At 53.8% G+C, this 16978-nt stretch overlaps 1 protein-coding gene across 1 annotated transcript in view; it reads right to left on the bottom strand.

Annotated features, from left to right (window-relative positions):
• Positions 1-16978, bottom strand: part of utp20 (UTP20 small subunit processome component) — a 148413-nt gene that overhangs the window by 71053 nt on the left and 60382 nt on the right. The window contains exons 24-29 of the mRNA XM_086009734.1: positions 16177-16320; positions 14688-14767; positions 12363-12589; positions 10982-11126; positions 7995-8082; positions 5941-6084 (exon numbers count right to left, since the gene is read on the bottom strand). Of these exons, the coding sequence (XP_085865860.1) occupies positions 5941-6084; positions 7995-8082; positions 10982-11126; positions 12363-12589; positions 14688-14767; positions 16177-16320 (828 nt within the window). The remainder of the gene's footprint in view (positions 1-5940; positions 6085-7994; positions 8083-10981; positions 11127-12362; positions 12590-14687; positions 14768-16176; positions 16321-16978) is intronic.

Genomic DNA, 16978 nt, shown 5'->3' with positions numbered 1-16978 from the left:
CGAGGGAGGGCGAGGGAGGGCGAGGGCGAGGGAGGGAGAGGGCGAGGGAGGGAGAGGGCGAGGGAGGGAGAGGGCGAGGGAGGGAGAGGGCGAGGGAGGGAGAGGGCGAGGGAGGGCGAGGGCGAGGGAGGGCGAGGGCGAGGGCGAGGGAGGGAGAGGGCGAGGGAGGGAGAGGGCGAGGGAGGGCGAGGGCGAGGGAGGGCGAGGGCGAGGGAGGGCGAGGGCGAGGGAGGGCGAGGGCGAGGGAGGGAGAGGGCGAGGGAGGGAGAGGGCGAGGGAGGGAGAGGGCGAGGGAGGGAGAGGGCGAGGGAGGGAGAGGGCGAGGGAGGGAGAGGGCGAGGGAGGGAGAGGGCGAGGGAGGGAGAGGGCGAGGGAGGGAGAGGGCGAGGGAGGGAGAGGGCGAGGGAGGGAGAGGGCGAGGGAGGGAGAGGGCGAGGGAGGGAGAGGGCGAGGGAGGGAGAGGGCGAGGGAGGGAGAGGGCGAGGGAGGGAGAGGGCGAGGGAGGGAGAGGGCGAGGGAGGGAGAGGGCGAGGGAGGGAGAGGGCGAGGGAGGGAGAGGGCGAGGGAGGGAGAGGGCGAGGGAGGGAGAGGGCGAGGGAGGGAGAGGGCGAGGGAGGGAGAGGGCGAGGGAGGGAGAGGGCGAGGGAGGGAGAGGGCGAGGGAGGGAGAGGGCGAGGGAGGGAGAGGGCGAGGGAGGGAGAGGGCGAGGGAGGGAGAGGGCGAGGGAGGGAGAGGGCGAGGGAGGGAGAGGGCGAGGGAGGGAGAGGGCGAGGGAGGGAGAGGGCGAGGGAGGGAGAGGGCGAGGGAGGGAGAGGGCGAGGGAGGGAGAGGGCGAGGGAGGGAGAGGGCGAGGGAGGGAGAGGGCGAGGGAGGGAGAGGGCGAGGGAGGGAGAGGGCGAGGGAGGGAGAGGGCGAGGGAGGGAGAGGGCGAGGGAGGGAGAGGGCGAGGGAGGGAGAGGGCGAGGGAGGGAGAGGGCGAGGGAGGGAGAGGGCGAGGGAGGGAGAGGGCGAGGGAGGGAGAGGGCGAGGGAGGGAGAGGGCGAGGGAGGGAGAGGGCGAGGGAGGGAGAGGGCGAGGGAGGGAGAGGGCGAGGGAGGGAGAGGGCGAGGGAGGGAGAGGGCGAGGGAGGGAGAGGGCGAGGGAGGGAGAGGGAGAGGGCGAGGGAGGGAGAGGGCGAGGGAGGGCGAGGGCGAGGGCGAGGGCGAGGGAGGGCGAGGGCGAGGGCGAGGGAGGGCGAGAGAGGGAGAGGGCGAGGGCGAGGGAGGGCGAGGGCGAGGGAGGGCGAGGGAGGGAGAGGGCGAGGGAGGGAGAGGGCGAGGGAGGGAGAGGGCGAGGGAGGGAGAGGGCGAGGGAGGGAGAGGGCGAGGGAGGGAGAGGGCGAGGGAGGGAGAGGGCGAGGGAGGGAGAGGGCGAGGGAGGGAGAGGGCGAGGGAGGGAGAGGGCGAGGGAGGGAGAGGGCGAGGGAGGGAGAGGGCGAGGGAGGGCGAGGGAGGGAGAGGGCGAGGGAGGGAGAGGGCGAGGGAGGGAGAGGGCGAGGGAGGGAGAGGGCGAGGGAGGGAGAGGGCGAGGGAGGGAGAGGGCGAGGGAGGGAGAGGGCGAGGGAGGGAGAGGGCGAGGGAGGGAGAGGGCGAGGGAGGGAGAGGGCGAGGGAGGGAGAGGGCGAGGGAGGGAGAGGGCGAGGGAGGGAGAGGGCGAGGGAGGGAGAGGGCGAGGGAGGGAGAGGGCGAGGGAGGGAGAGGGCGAGGGAGGGAGAGGGCGAGGGAGGGAGAGGGCGAGGGAGGGAGAGGGCGAGGGAGGGAGAGGGCGAGGGAGGGAGAGGGCGAGGGAGGGAGAGGGCGAGGGAGGGAGAGGGCGAGGGAGGGAGAGGGCGAGGGAGGGAGAGGGCGAGGGAGGGAGAGGGCGAGGGAGGGAGAGGGCGAGGGAGGGAGAGGGCGAGGGCGAGGGAGGGAGAGGGCGAGGGAGGGAGAGGGCGAGGGAGGGAGAGGGCGAGGGAGGGAGAGGGCGAGGGCGAGGGAGGGGGGAGACGGCGAGGGAGGGAGGGGGAGACGGCGAGGGAGGGAGGGGGAGACGGCGAGGGAGGGAGGGGGAGACGGCGAGGGAGGGAGGGGGAGACGGCGAGGGAGGGAGGGGGAGACGGCGAGGGAGGGAGGGGGAGACGGCGAGGGAGGGAGGGGGAGACGGCGAGGGAGGGAGGGGGAGACGGCGAGGGAGGGAGGGGGAGACGGCGAGGGAGGGTGGGGGAGACGGCGAGGGAGGGAGGGGGAGACGGCGAGGGAGGGAGGGGGAGACGGCGAGGGAGGGAGGGGGAGACGGCGAGGGAGGGAGGGGGGAGACGGCGAGGGAGGGAGGGGGAGACGGCGAGGGAGGGAGGGGGAGACGGCGAGGGAGGGAGGGGGAGACGGCGAGGGAGGGAGGGGGAGACGGCGAGGGAGGGAGGGGGAGACGGCGAGGGAGGGAGGGGGAGACGGCGAGGGAGGGAGGGGGAGACGGCGAGGGAGGGAGGGGGAGACGGCGAGGGAGGGAGGGGGAGACGGCGAGGGAGGGAGGGGGAGACGGCGAGGGAGGGAGGGGGAGACGGCGCGGGAGGGAGGGGGAGACGGCGCGGGAGGGAGGGGGGAGACGGCGCGGGAGGGAGGGGGAGACGGCGCGGGAGGGAGGGGGAGACGGCGCGGGAGGGAGGGGGAGACGGCGCGGGAGGGAGGGGGAGACGGCGCGGGAGGGAGGGGGAGACGGCGCGGGAGGGAGGGGGAGACGGCGCGGGAGGGAGGGGGAGACGGCGCGGGAGGGAGGGGGAGACGGCGCGGGAGGGAGGGGGAGACGGCGCGGGAGGGAGGGGGAGACGGCGCGGGAGGGAGGGGGAGACGGCGCGGGAGGGAGGGGGAGACGGCGCGGGAGGGAGGGGGAGACGGCGCGGGAGGGAGGGGGAGACGGCGCGGGAGGGAGGGGGAGACGGCGCGGGAGGGAGGGGGAGACGGCGCGGGAGGGAGGGGGAGACGGCGCGGGAGGGAGGGGGAGACGGCGAGGGAGGGAGAGGGAGACGGCGAGGGAGGGAGAAGGCGAGCGAGGGAGGGAGAAGGCGAGCGAGGGAGGGAGAAGGCGAGCGAGGGAGGGAGAAGGCGAGCGAGGGAGGGAGAAGGCGAGCGAGGGAGGGAGAAGGCGAGAGAGGGAGGGAGAAGGCGAGCGAGAGAGAAGGCGAGCGAGAGAGAAGGCGAGAGAGAGAAGGCGAGCGAGAGAGAAGGCGAGCGAGAGAGAAGGCGAGCGAGAGAGAAGGCGAGAGAGAGAGAAGGCGAGAGAGAGAGAAGGCGAGAGAGAGAGAAGGCGAGAGAGAGAAGGGGCGAGAGAGAGAAGGGGCGAGAGAGAGAAGGGGCGAGAGAGAGAAGGGGCGAGAGAGAGAAGGGGCGAGAGAGAGAAGGGGCGAGAGAGAGAAGGCGAGAGAGAGAGAAGGCGAGCGAGAGAGAAGGCGAGAGAGAGAGAAGGCGAGAGAGAGAGAAGGCGAGAGAGAGAGAAGGCGAGAGAGAGAGAAGGCGAAGGCGAGAGAGAGAGAAGGCGAGAGAGAGAGAAGGCGAGAGAGAGAGAAGGCGAGAGAGAGAGAAGGCGAGAGAGAGAGAGAAGGCGAGAGAGAAGGCGAGAGAGAAGGCGAGCGAGAAGGCGAGCGAGAAGGCGAGCGAGAAGGCGAGCGAGAGAGAAGGCGAGCGAGAGAGAAGGCGAGCGAGAGAGAAGGCGAGCGAGAGAGAAGGCGAGAGAGAGAAGGCGAGAGAGAGAAGGCGAGAGAGAGAAGGCGAGAGAGAGAAGGCGAGAGAGAGAAGGCGAGAGAGAGAGAAGGCGAGAGAGAGAGAAGGCGAGAGAGAGAGAAAGCGAGCGAGAGAGAAGGCGAGAGAGAGAGAAGGCGAGAGAGAAGGCGAGCGAGAGAGAAGGCGAGCGAGAGAGAAGGCGAGAGAGAGAAGGCGAGAAAGAGAAGGCGAGAAAGAGAAGGCGAGAAAGAGAAGGCGAGAAAGAGAAGGCGAGAAAGAGAGAAGGCGAGAGAGAGAGAAGGCGAGAGAGAGAGAAGGCGAGAGAGAGAGAAGGCGAGAGAGAGAGAAGGCGAGCGAGAGAGAAGGCGAGAGAGAGAGAAGGCGAGAGAGAAGGCGAGAGAGAGAGAAGGCGAGAGAGAGAGAAGGCGAGAGAGAGAGAAGGCGAGAAGAGAAGGCGAGCGAGAGAGAAGGCGAGCGAGAGAGAAGGCGAGAGAGAGAGAAGGCGAGAGAGAGAAGGCGAGAGAGAGAAGGCGAGAGAGAGAAGGCGAGAGAGAGAAGGCGAGAGAGAGAGAAGGCGAGAGAGAGAGAAGGCGAGAGAGAGAGAAGGCGAGAGAGAAGGCGAGAGAGAGAGAAGGCGAGAGAGAGAGAAGGCGAGCGAGAGAGAAGGCGAGCGAGAGAGAAGGCGAGCGAGAGAGAAGGCGAGCGAGAGAGAAGGCGAGCGAGAGAGAAGGCGAGCGAGAGAGAAGGCGAGCGAGAGAGAAGGCGAGCGAGAGAGAAGGCGAGCGAGAGAAGGCGAGCGAGAGAGAAGGCGAGCGAGAGAGAAGGCGAGCGAGAGAGAAGGCGAGCGAGAGAGAAGGCGAGCGAGAGAGAAGGCGAGAGAGAGAGAAGGCGAGAGAGAAGGCGAGAGAGAGAGAAGGCGAGAGAGAGAGAAGGCGAGAGAGAGAGAAGGCGAGAGAGAGAGAAGGCGAGAGAGAGAGAAGGCGAGAGAGAGAGAAGGCGAGAGAGAGAGAAGGCGAGAGAGGGAGAAGGCGAGAGAGGGAGAAGGCGAGAGAGGGAGAAGGCGAGAGAGAGAGAAGGCGAGAGAGAGAGGGCGAGAGAGAGAGAAGGCGAGCGAGAGAAAGCGAGCGAGAGAAGGCGAGCGAGAGAGAAGGCGAGAGAGATTACATAGGATTCCATCGGATATACGGCACAGCAACAGGCCATTCGGCCCAACCAGTCTGTGCCGGTGTTTATGCTCCACTCGAGCCTCCTCCCATCTTTCCTCATCTCAATCTATCAGCATGAACCTCTATTCCCTTCTCCCTCACGTGCTTGTCTAGCCTCCCCTTAAATGTATCCATACTATTTGTTTCAACCACTCCCTGTGGTAGCGAGTTCCACATTCTCACCGCTCTCTGGGTAAAGAAGTTTCTTCTGAATTCACTATTGGATTTCTTGGTGACCATCTTATATTGATGGCCTCTAGTTGTGCTCTTCCCCACAAGTGGAAACATTCTCTCCATACCCAGTTTATCAAAACGTTTCATAATTTTAAAGACCTCTATTAGGTCACCCCTCAGCCTTCTTTTTTGAAGAGGAGACCCAGCCTGTTCATCCTTTCCTGATAGGTATACTTGAGAGAGAAGGCGAGAGCGTTAGATAGAGAAAGAAAAAGACCGACAGACTTGCATTTCTACAGCGTCTTTCACGAACTAAGGATGGCCTAAAACGCTTTACAGCCAATGAAGTACTTTTGAAGTGTAATCACTGCTGTAATGTAGAAAACGCGACAGCCAAATTGGGCACAGCAAGTTCCCACAAACAGCAGTATGATAATGACCAGATAATCTGTTTTTTATTTTAAATTGATGTTGGTTGGGGGATAAATATTGCCCAGAACTCCCCAGTTGTTCTTTTAATACTGGCCGCGGGATCTTTTACGTCCACCCGAGGGGGCAGACGGGGCCTCGGTTTAACGTCTTATCTGAAAGGCGGCACATCCGACAGTGCAACGCTCCCTCAGCACTACACTGGGAGTGTCAGCCTGGATCTTGTGGAGTGTGACTCCAACCCACAACCTACTGGGCCACAGCTGACATTAGGTAAGCAAAAAAAATACAAAGAGACCTTTTCTTTGTAAAAAAAAAAGGAATCGGAAAAACAATTAGAAAAGGTAACACAATATTCTGAATAGATTAACTTGGTTTAATTAGTTGCTGGGATACTGTACCTGAAAGACTGCGCAGAGTGTCTGGCGGGAGTGCTTGTTCTGGACAACAGAGAAGAGAGTGGCCAAAGGCTTAATGAAGCCTGAAGGGTTTGAGCAGTGCTGCAGGAGGTTCCGAATGGTTTGCAGGATGTCAATCTCCGTGTCCTGTGGGAATTACAGACAATAATGAGACTCAGCAACTTATGTATATATTTCTTTTATAAACCAGGTATTCAACAGTATAAAAACTTGCATTTATATAGCGCCTTTAATGTAGTAAAACATCCCAAGGCACTTCACAGGAGCGATTACCAGACAAAATTTGACTGCATCACACACACATTAAAATATTCAGCATCAGTAGCTGGTCTAGAGAAAGGAGTCACGAATGATTTGAGAGTGCGACAGTATAAAATTTTAATGGCTAAAATTAATTGTTCTTCTGGGAAACAGACCCATTTATTAGTTGGTTACCGAAGTTCTATTGATTCCAATTCACTTCAACAGCTCTCCGCCAGTTCAGATTCATACAGCAGATAAGGAGGCCATTCGGCCCATCCTGTCTATGCTGGCTCTTTGAACGAGCTCTCCAATTAGTCCCACTCCCCCTGCTCTTTCCCCACAGCCCTGCAAATGTTTTCCTTTTAAAGTATTTATCCAATTCCCTTTTGAAAGTTATTATTGAATCTGCTTCCACCGCCCTTTCAGGCAGCGCGTTCCAGATCACAACAATTGGCTGCGTATAATTATTTTTACTCATCTCCCCTCTGGTTCATTTGCCAATTATCTTAAAATCTGTGTCTGCTGGTTACCGAACCATAGTATAAAAAGGATGAGTAAGTCGTTCTGAGCCTCTCATAAGAACATAAGAAATAGGAGCAGGAGTCGGCCATTCGGCCCCTCGAGCCGGCTCCGCCATTCAATAAGATCATGGCTGATCTTTGAGCTCAACTCCACTTTCCCGCCCGATCCCCATATCCCTTGATTCCTCTAGAGTCCAACAATCTATCGATCTCAGCCTTGAATATACTCAAAGATTCAGCATTCACAGTCCTCTGGGGCAGAGAATTCTAAAGGTTCACAACCCTCCGAGTGAAGAAATTTCTCCTCATCTCAGTCTTAAATGGCCGACCCCTTATCCTGAGACTGTGACCCCTGGTTCTAGACTCTCCAGCCAGAGGAAACAACCTCTCAGCATCTACCCTGTCAATCCCCCTCAGAATCTTGCATGTTCAATGAGATCACCTCTCATTCTTCTAAACTCGAGTATAGGCCCAATCTACACATGGCCTCCGTCCATCCCTTTATGCTGCCGTTACGCAGCCATTAAATGTCCAGAACAGAAAGGCAACTCCCTCCCTCCCTCTCTCTCTCTCCGTCCGTTTATCTGTCTCCCTCCCTCTCTCCGTCCATCTGTCTTACCTCCCTTCCTGGAGAAGGCTGGGTTTTGATACCTCCCCGCAGCAACAATGCTGAAGTTGGGAACCTGCGCCCTGTTGCATTGGAGGCAGTTCAGAGAAGGTTCACGAGGTTAATTCCTGAGATGAAGGGGTTGTCTGATGAGGAAAGGTTGAGCAGGTTGGGCCTATACTCATTGGAGTTTAGAAGAATGAGAGGAGATCTTATTGAAACATAAAAGATTCTGAGGGGGCTTGATGGGGAGGATGTTTCCCCTCGTGGGGGAATCTAGAACTAGGGGACATAGTCTCAGAATAATGGGTCGCCCATTTAAAACAGAGATGAGGAGGAATTTCTTCTCTCAGAGGGTCGTGAATCTTTGGATTTCTCTACCCCAGAGAGCTGTGGCGGCGGAGTCATTGAATATATTCAAGGCGGAGATAGACAGATATTTGAGCTACGGGGGAGTCGAGGGTTATGGGGAGCGGGCAGGAAAGTGGAGTTGAGGACAAGATCAGATCAGCCATGATCTCATTGAATGGCGGAGCAGGCTCGAGGGGCCGAATGACCCACTCCTGCTCCTATTTCTTATGTCCCTCATTGGCACCGCACGTTAATGTTCCAACCTGCCATGCACGCACATGCCGGTAAGAAATGTATGGTAAAAAGTCCTTTACCTGTGATGTGTTTGGCTTGAAGAGATAGGGCATCAAGAGATTGATCAGAACAGAGCTCTGCTCCTTGTCCTGCACAAACCTACTGATTCTGAAAAGAAAATCGAGAAAGAGATTGTGCAGAAAAATCAACTCAAAGATATTGAATCTGCCTCTGCGATGCGGCAGAATAATACAAATTTATGTCTTGCATATATATACAAAGATGTCCAAAGGTTCAGAATTCGACACAAAAACCCTGGAAGCGTTACATTCCTAATACACTTCCATAAAATGTACTGGATGTGTTCTTGGGGAATCTTTACAAAAACATCAATTTAAAAAAACACTTAGGAATTGCTTTAGGGGATTCTATGCCCGATATTCTGATTAGTTCTCATGGAACATGGAGCTCTGTGCTTAATATTCGGATTACTGCTCCAGTGCGGAGGGAGGGCGGGGTGGAGGTTGGAGGGAGGGGGGTCTAATTAGTAAAATCGGTCTATGTATTCCTTCAAAGTGCCCGATAGACGAAATAAAATCAGCAATGGTCAAAAGCAGGAGTGCGGGCCTAGACTAGACCTGTACAGTCACACACCGCCCCATGGCCCGTCAGTTTAACTCGCGAGTGTCAGAGCCACACACAGACAAGGGAGCTCCTCCATTTGATCCCAGGTCTGTGCTGTGTTAGCTGAAGCCAGTCAGAGCAGCAGGAAGAGGACAAAGTAGCCTCTGAGCCTTGGGTTTGGGGAGGGGAATTCCGCCCACTTTCCTGGTCGCTCACTGTTAGCCAGCGGGAACCTGCTGGAAGTGCCCGTGTGTGGGCATCGTGAGTGTACAGGACTGGGCTCAGGCTGCAATGACTCAGTTTCCCTCGCACAGCAAACTAATCCAACACTCCTTTCAACAATTAGCATTTAGACAAGATGCCAAAAGGTTCTTGTGGAACTAAACACTGGCAAGGGGTTGTCCTCAGGGAAGGCGAGGAGAAGAGAACGATTAAAGGGAATAAGAATGTTAAACTCAATACAGAACAACAGCAGCCCGCTTGATTGGCACCCCATCCACCCCCTCCACCACCGGCGCACCGTGGCTGCAGTGTGTAAACAACGGTACAATGTTCGCAGTCCTCCAGTCCTCTGGCACCACACCTGTAGCCAGAGAGGATTGGAAAATGATGGTCAGAGCCTCTGCTATTTCCTCTCTTACTTCTCTTAACAGTCTGGGATACATTTCATCCGGACCTGAGGATTTATCGATTTTCAAACGTGCTAAACCCCTTTAATACTTCCTCTCTCACTTTGTTCATTTCATCCAATATTTCACACTCCTCCTCCCGGATTGCAATGTCTGCATCACCCCTCACTTTTGTGAAAACAGACGCAAAGTATTCATTTAGGACCATACCCATGTCTTCCGCCTCCACACACAGGTTACCTTTATGGTCTCTAATAGGCCGTACTCTTACTTACCCTAGTAATCCAGAGATTACTGCCTTTGAGGTCCTGCTTTTTAACCTCTTTCCTAGCTCCCTAAAATCTGCCTGCAGGACCTCATCCCTCTTTCTGCCTACGTCGTTGGTATCGATATGAACCACGACCTCTGGCTGCCCAAACTCCCCCCTCAGAGTGTCCTGCAGCCATTCAGTGACATCCTTGACCCTGGAACTTGGGAGGCAACATACCATCCTGCAGTCACGTCTGCGGCCGCAGAAACACCGGTCTGCTCCCCTAACTATCGAATCCCCAGCCACTATTGCTCTTTCGCCGCTCTTCCTCCCCACCTGTGCAGCTGGGCCACCCGTGGTGCCGTGGACGTGGCTCTGGCTGCACTCCCCAGAGGAACAATCGCCCTCACCAGTACTCAGAGCAGAATACTGGTTGGCGAGAGCGATGCACTCCGGGGACTCCTTCACTACCTGCCTGGTGGTCCTCTTCTGTCTGGCGGTCACCCATTCCCTCTCTGCCTGCACACTCTTAAGCTGTGGGGTGACCAGGGGTTATATGTGCACAAAAGCAAGGAAGTTATGATGAACCTTTATAAAGCACTGGTTCGGCCACAACTGGAGTATTGTGTCCAATTCTGGGCATCGCACTTTAGAAAGGATGTGAAGGCCTTAGAGAGGGTGCAGAAAGGATTTACAAGAATGGTTCCAGGGATGAGGGACTTCAGTTACATGGATAGACTGGAGAAGCTGGGGTTGTTCTCCGTGGAGCAAACAAGGTTGAGAGGAGTTTTGACAGAGGTGTTCAAAATCATGAGGGGTCTGGACAGCATAGAGAGAGAGAAACTGTTCCTGTTGGCGGAAGGGTCGAGAAGCAGAGGACACAGATTTAAAGTGATTGGCAGAAGATCCAAAGGCAGCGTAAGAAAAAAACTTTTTTACGTAGCGAGTGGTTAGGATCTGGAATTCACTGCCTGAGAGGGTGGTGGAGGCAGACTCAATCGTGGCTTTCAAAGGGGAATTGGATGAGTACCTGAAGGAAAACAATTGCAGGGCTCCGGGGAAAGGGCGGGGGAGTGGGACTAGCTGAAGTGCTTTGCAGAGAGCTGGCACGGACTCGACAGGCTGAATGGCCTCCTACTGTGCTGTAACCATTCTACCATCTACAAGATGCACTGCAGCAACTCGCCAAAGCTTCTTCGGCAGCACCTCCCAAACCCGCGACCTCTTCCACCTAGGACAAGGGCAGCAGGCGCATGGGAACACCACCACCTCCAAGTTCCCCTCCAAGTCACACACCATCCTGACATAGAAATATATCGCTGTTCCTTCATCGTCGCTGTGTCAAAATCCTGGCACTCCCTCCCTAACAGCACTGTGGGAGCACCTTCACCACACGGACTGCAGCGGTTCAAGAAGGCGGCTCACCACCACCTTCTCGAGGGCACTCAGGATGGGCAATAAATGCCGGCCTTGCCAGCAACGCCCACATTCCGAGAATGAATTAAAACAAAGGAAATAGAAGTATTTGCAAAGTAGAAACAGTAAATTTGATGGTAAATCGTACCTTGAAAGGATACTCAGGTCTTTGCTGACTTGTGTTCGGAATTTTTTCTTCTTCATCCGTTCGGTATTTCCAACGGCCTTGTTGAGGTGTTGTAGAATAGTGGAAATATGAGGCAGAATGAGACGCATCCCCATGCTAGGAGATTCTAGACAAGTAAACGAGAAAACGCTTTAGCAAACAGGGCATAAAACAAATGGAGTCGACAGAACCCCACATATATAAATCACTCTTCACGGGAACAAAGCGTCTGAGAGAGAAAGGTGCAGACGGGGAGGGGGGGGGGGGAAAAGAGGAAAGGGTCCAAAGCCTCAGCTATCTCATTGCTGCTTGTGGGAGCTTGCTGTGCGCAAATTGGCTGCCGTATTTCCTACATTACAACAGTGACTACACTTCGAAAAGTTCTTCATTGGCTGTAAAGCACTTTGGAACGTCCTGAGGTCATGAAAGGCGCTATAGAAATGCAGGTTTGTTCATTTGCACGCCACTTTCTTTCTCTGAACTCTATCCCACCCACCCACCCCCGGCAAACAGCTAGAGCTCGGGCCCATCGAGGCCCAGGTTGCAGTTATAAAGGCGAGGACGTCATTAGATGCACAGCACAGCAAAGCTGTATCTATTAAAAAGGAGAAAAACCTTTGGATGGCCCGCAGTCCCCGGGCCCGCTCGCACTCCAGCAGTACCAGGTAACTGGGGGCAGGCTGCTTCCCTGTGCGTAACACAGCAGGAGACTGGGACTCAGTGAACATAGAATTAGGTGCAGTAGACCATTCGGCCCCTCAAGCCTGCTCCGCCATTCAATAAGATCATGGCTGATCTTCGACCTTGCTTCAGTTTCCCGCCCGATCTCCATATCCCTCGATTCCCCGAGAGTCCAAAAATCTATCGATCTCAGCCTTGGATATACTCAACAATTCAGCATCCACAGCCCTCTGGGGCAGAGAATTCCAAGGATTCACAACCCTCCGAGTGAAGAAATTCCTCCTCATCTCAGTCTTAAATGGCCGACCCCTTATTCAGAGACTGTAACCCCATGACAGGTACCAGCTTTTTTATTCCAGATTTAACTAAATTTAAATTCCCCAGCTGCCGTGGTGGGATTTGAATTCACGTCTCCTTAGTCCAGGCCTCTGGATTACTAGCCCAGTAACATAATCACAATGCTACTGTACCCCTTCTTGGGTTTTTACGTCAAGCCCAACACCTTCATGGTCACTAACTAGTCACAGTTTTTTATTTCCAGATTGTTTCTGAAACTGAATTCCAATTCTCAACCTGCGCTGGTGGGATTGAACTTTCATTCTCTGGATTACTAGCCCAGTAACATAAACCACTACACCTAATATAGCCCAACATAGTGACATAACGCTGGGAGCCACAGTACCTTCTGTAATGGCGGAAGGTTCCGGAAAAGCTCCGTCGTTCACGGTCAGGCCGCTCTCGTGCGCTGTCGGCGTGAAGTCAGGCGCGCTCAGCAGATTGTCGACAATATCCATGACAACCATCGCCGTGGGTTCCGCAACACTCTTGGCCGAAAGCAAGGCAAAGACATTGGCCAGAACATCGCACTCTGGGTGATCAGGACGCTGCTTCGCTAGCAGAGGGAAGTACCTGGAAAAGAGGCGCAGCAAGACCAATAAAAATTTAAACTTATAAAATTCTAACGGACTAGACAGACGAGATGCAGGAAGGATGTTCCCGATGGTCGGGGAGTCCAGAACCAGGGGTCACAGTCTAAGGATAAGGGGTAGGCCATTTAGGACCGAAATGAGGAGGAATTTCTTCACCCAGAGAGTGGTGAACCTGTGGAATTCTCTACCACAGAAGGCAGTAGAGGCCAATTCATTAAATATATTCAAGAAGGAGTTGGATATTTTTCTTAAGGCTAAAGGGATCAAGGGATATGGGGAGAAGGCAGGGACAGGGTACTGAATTTGGATGATCAGCCATGATCTCATTGAATGGCGGAGCAGGCTCGAGGGGCTGAATGGCCTACACCTGCTCCTATCTTCTATGTTTCTATAGCACCACAGTGCAGTACAGGCAGCACACCAGCAGGAGGAGCTGCTACTCAACTTTTCCTCCTACTTCACAAACTTTAATACGTTAAGTTACCAGGAATCGGTGGTTAAAGTTACAAAGCTTCAAAATAATCGGTGCCTTTTTTTTAATAATCAGGAAGAGAACATTAATCTAATAGATAATTATTCCAAAAAATTTTTTAAAAAATATTCGCAAAAGATTTTGAAAGTGTGGATAGTGAAAGATATTCCACTGGCTGGTGAAAACGAGGGGGCACAGACTGAGGATTCTCACCAAAAGAACAAAGAGGCAGGTTAGAGGACATCTCTCACACGGACATCGTTAGAACAGGGAATGTTTTACTACAGGGGGCTGTGGAGCACAGTTGACTAGCACAATTTTAACTAGTTACTAACCAATAGGGGATCCCATTACTGTAGTGACTAACCAGGGGAGGCTTTGGTTAGTGACTAACCAGGAGCGGCTTCGGTTAGCGACTAACCAGGAGCGGCTTCGGTTAGCGACTAACCAGGGGAGGCTTCGGTTAGCGACTAACCAGGAGCGGCTTCGGTTAGTGACTAACCAGGAGCGGCTTCGGTTAGTGACTAACCAGGAGCGGCTTCGGTTAGTGACTAACCAGGAGCGGCTTCGGTTAGTGACTAACCAGGAGCGGCTTCGGTTAGTGACTAACCAGGAGCGGCTTCGGTTAGTGACTAACCAGGGGAGGCTTCGGTTAGTGACTAACCAGGAGCGGCTTCGGTTAGTGACTAACCAGGAGCGGCTTCGGTTAGTGACTAACCAGGAGCGGCTTCGGTTAGTGACTAACCAGGGGAGGCTTCGGTTAGTGACTAACCAGGGGAGGCTTCGGTTAGTGACTAACCAGGAGCGGCTTCGGTTAGTGACTAACCAGGAGCGGCTTCGGTTAGTGACTAACCAGGGGAGGCTTCGGTTAGTGACTAACCAGGAGCGGCTTCGGTTAGTGACTAACCAGGAGCAGCTTCGGTTAGTGACTAACCAGGAGTGGCTTCAGTTAGTGACTAACCAGGAGAGGCTTCAGTTAGTGACTAACCAGGGGAGGCTTCAGTTAGTGACTAACCAGGAGTGGCTCCAGTTAGTGACTAACCAGGGGAGGCTTCAGTTAGTGACTAACCAGGAGTGGCTTCGGTTAGTGACTAACCAGGAGAGGCTTCGGTTAGTGACTAACCAGGAGCGGCTTCGGTTAGTGACTAACCAGGAGCGGCTTCGGTTAGTTACTAACCAGGAGAGGCTTCAGTTAGTGACTAACCAGGGGAAGCGTCAGTTAGTTACTAACCAGGGGAGGCCTCCTTTGAAGCTGGGTCATTAAGTGCTGATATTTGCAGAATTACAGGACCAAAGCTTTGAATAACTTCAGATAAGGGGATTTTATATTGGCCGTGATATTAAACGGGAGTCTGCAAATCTCGCGGGTTCAGGGAGCTGCTTTTAGTAACAAGCATGGATAGCGCACAATGGGAACCAGTCATGCAACAGTCTAAAATTACCAACTAACCTATATGCAAGCTTAAACTACATTGTCTCAAAATTTGTCAGGAAGAATTTTAATATCAGATCGAAGCTCTAAGACTTGGTGAATCATCTAAATAAATTGATGGAGAGAAGTTCGACGAACAAGTGAGAGACTAAAAGTGTTGACTGTCTTTCTCACCTAGAATTCTTACTCCAGATATGAACCAGTTTCAGGACAGGAGTCGGTGCGTACTGTGCTTCAGAGGCAACTCTGCTGATCTGTAAACGGGACAAGGTAGATGTAAAAACAAACACTCCATCACAACAATTGTGCAGTCAAGAGGGTACCTGTGACCAACGCTCCCCCTAAGGTGCGCGGCCGCACATCAATCGGGAGGTTCCGCGCTGGTCGCTCGCCAGCTGCTGCCGCTGGAAGATACCGCGCATGTGCGGCCGCATTTAAAGGGCCCGCGCACGAAAAAAAATTAAAGGGAACATTGCCTGTGACAGCAGGTGAGGCGTTCATTCCATTTGAAAGAAACCTTCATCAAAACCGCGTCCCCCCAAAAAAACAAGGCTCATTAATATTAAAGAAGTGTTTAAGATGATTAAAAGAGTTGATAGTGTAGATAGAGAGAAACTTTCTTCTGGTGGCGGGGGGGGGGGGGGGGTAGTCCAGAGCCTTAAAATTCGAGCTCGGCTGTTCAGGGGTGACGTCAGGAAGCACTTCATCACACAAAGGGTAGTGGATTTCTGGAACTCTCTTCCCCCAAAAAGCTGTTGAGGTTCGTGGTCCATTGAAAATTTCAAAACCGAGATTGATAGATTTTTGTTAGGTAAGGGTATTAAGGGTTACAGAACCAAGGTGGGTAAATGGAGTGAAGATACAGATCAGCCATGATCTAATTGATATAGATTGTGAATAGCTGAAGCCCAGGCACTGATCCTTGCGGTACCCCACTACCTGCCAACCCGAAAATGACCCGTTTATTCCTACTCTCTGTTTTCTGTCCGTTAACCAATCCTTAATCCATGCTAGTATATTACCCCCCATTCCCATGAGCCCTAATTTTGTTTAATAACCTCTTGTGTGGCACCTTATCGAAAGCCTTCTGAAAATCCAAATACACCACATCCATTGGTTCCCCCGATCTATTCTGCTAGTTACATCAAAAAACTCTAACTGATTTGTCACACGATTTCCTTTTCATAACTCAGTGTTGACTCGGCCCAATCCTATTATTATTTTCCAAGTGCCCTGTTACCATGTCCTTAATAATAGATTCTAGCATTTTCCCTACTATTGATGTCAGGCTAACTGGTCTGTAGTTCCCCGTTTTCTCTCTCCCTCCTTTCTTAAATAGTGGGGTTATATTTGCTACCTTCCAATCTGCGGGAACAGGGCTGTGGATGCTGAATTGTTGAGAATATTCAAGGCTGAGATAAATTTTTGGACTCTAAGGGAATTAAGGGACATGGGGATCGGGCAGGAAAGTGGAGTTGAGGTTGAAGATCAGCCATGATCTTACTGAATGGCGGAACAGGCATGAGGGCCGAATGGCCTCCTCCTGTTCCTATGTAAAGACCCTTCATCAAAAACCAAATGTCATTTCGGGGACGGTTTGTGCAGGCACGTCGTCGGGGCGAAGGAGCAGAACGAGAGGTGCGAGTAATGAAGCGACTATTACCTGTGGCCACACGGTGCCATGAAACACTGCGTCAATCTCATCCGCCGTGAACTCGTAGGACTCAAAGTCAGAGAAGAAAGCAGCAATCTGATTTATTCCCAGGCGCCTCAAATGTTTCAGCTGGTTTATGCACCTTGGCTGGATCTGTAAGTAAGACAAGGTAAATGAATAGGAAACACAATTAATCTTTAAAAAGTGCAGTCCTGTGTAACATATTGCATCACAAACTTAAAAGGTTCAGGTAGCGTCATTGTTCTGTTCCTAGAGGTACAGAGGTTATGAGTTCAATTCCCACCATGGCAACTTATGAATTCAAGAAAATTTGGTTCATTTGTGAAAGGGACAAGGACCATCGGGATAGGCAGCAGACAGTTTCCGGGAGGGTGAGCGAAAGGGCAGCGGGAACACGCAGACAAGACGCGCTGGAGAGCAGAAATTCAGACAAGGGCAGAAGTCCCGACTGTCTTCACGAAGGGGCCACTAACTCTGTTGAAGCTTTCGATTGGCTGAAGACGGTGCAGCTTAAGCCAATTATTTGAAGAAATGAATACTGTGTTTCAATTGCAACACAAAATGTTGAATTACTGCAAAACAAACTTGCATTTATATAGCACCTTACACATCCAGAGGACATCCCAACACGCTTTACAGCCAATGAAGTACTTTTGAAATGCAGTCACTGCTGTAATGTAGAAAACGTGGCAGCCAATTTGCGCACAGCAAGCTCCCACAAACAACAATGTGATAATGACCAGATAATCTGTTTTTAGTGATGTTGGTTGAGGGATAAATATTGGCCCCA

This window comes from Somniosus microcephalus, chromosome 16 (genome assembly GCF_052327205.1).
Source record: "Somniosus microcephalus isolate GS21.2 chromosome 16, FLI_Smic_1.0, whole genome shotgun sequence".
Taxonomy (NCBI): Eukaryota; Metazoa; Chordata; class Chondrichthyes; order Squaliformes; family Somniosidae; genus Somniosus; species Somniosus microcephalus.
This window is presented reverse-complemented; position numbering and strand designations above follow the sequence as displayed.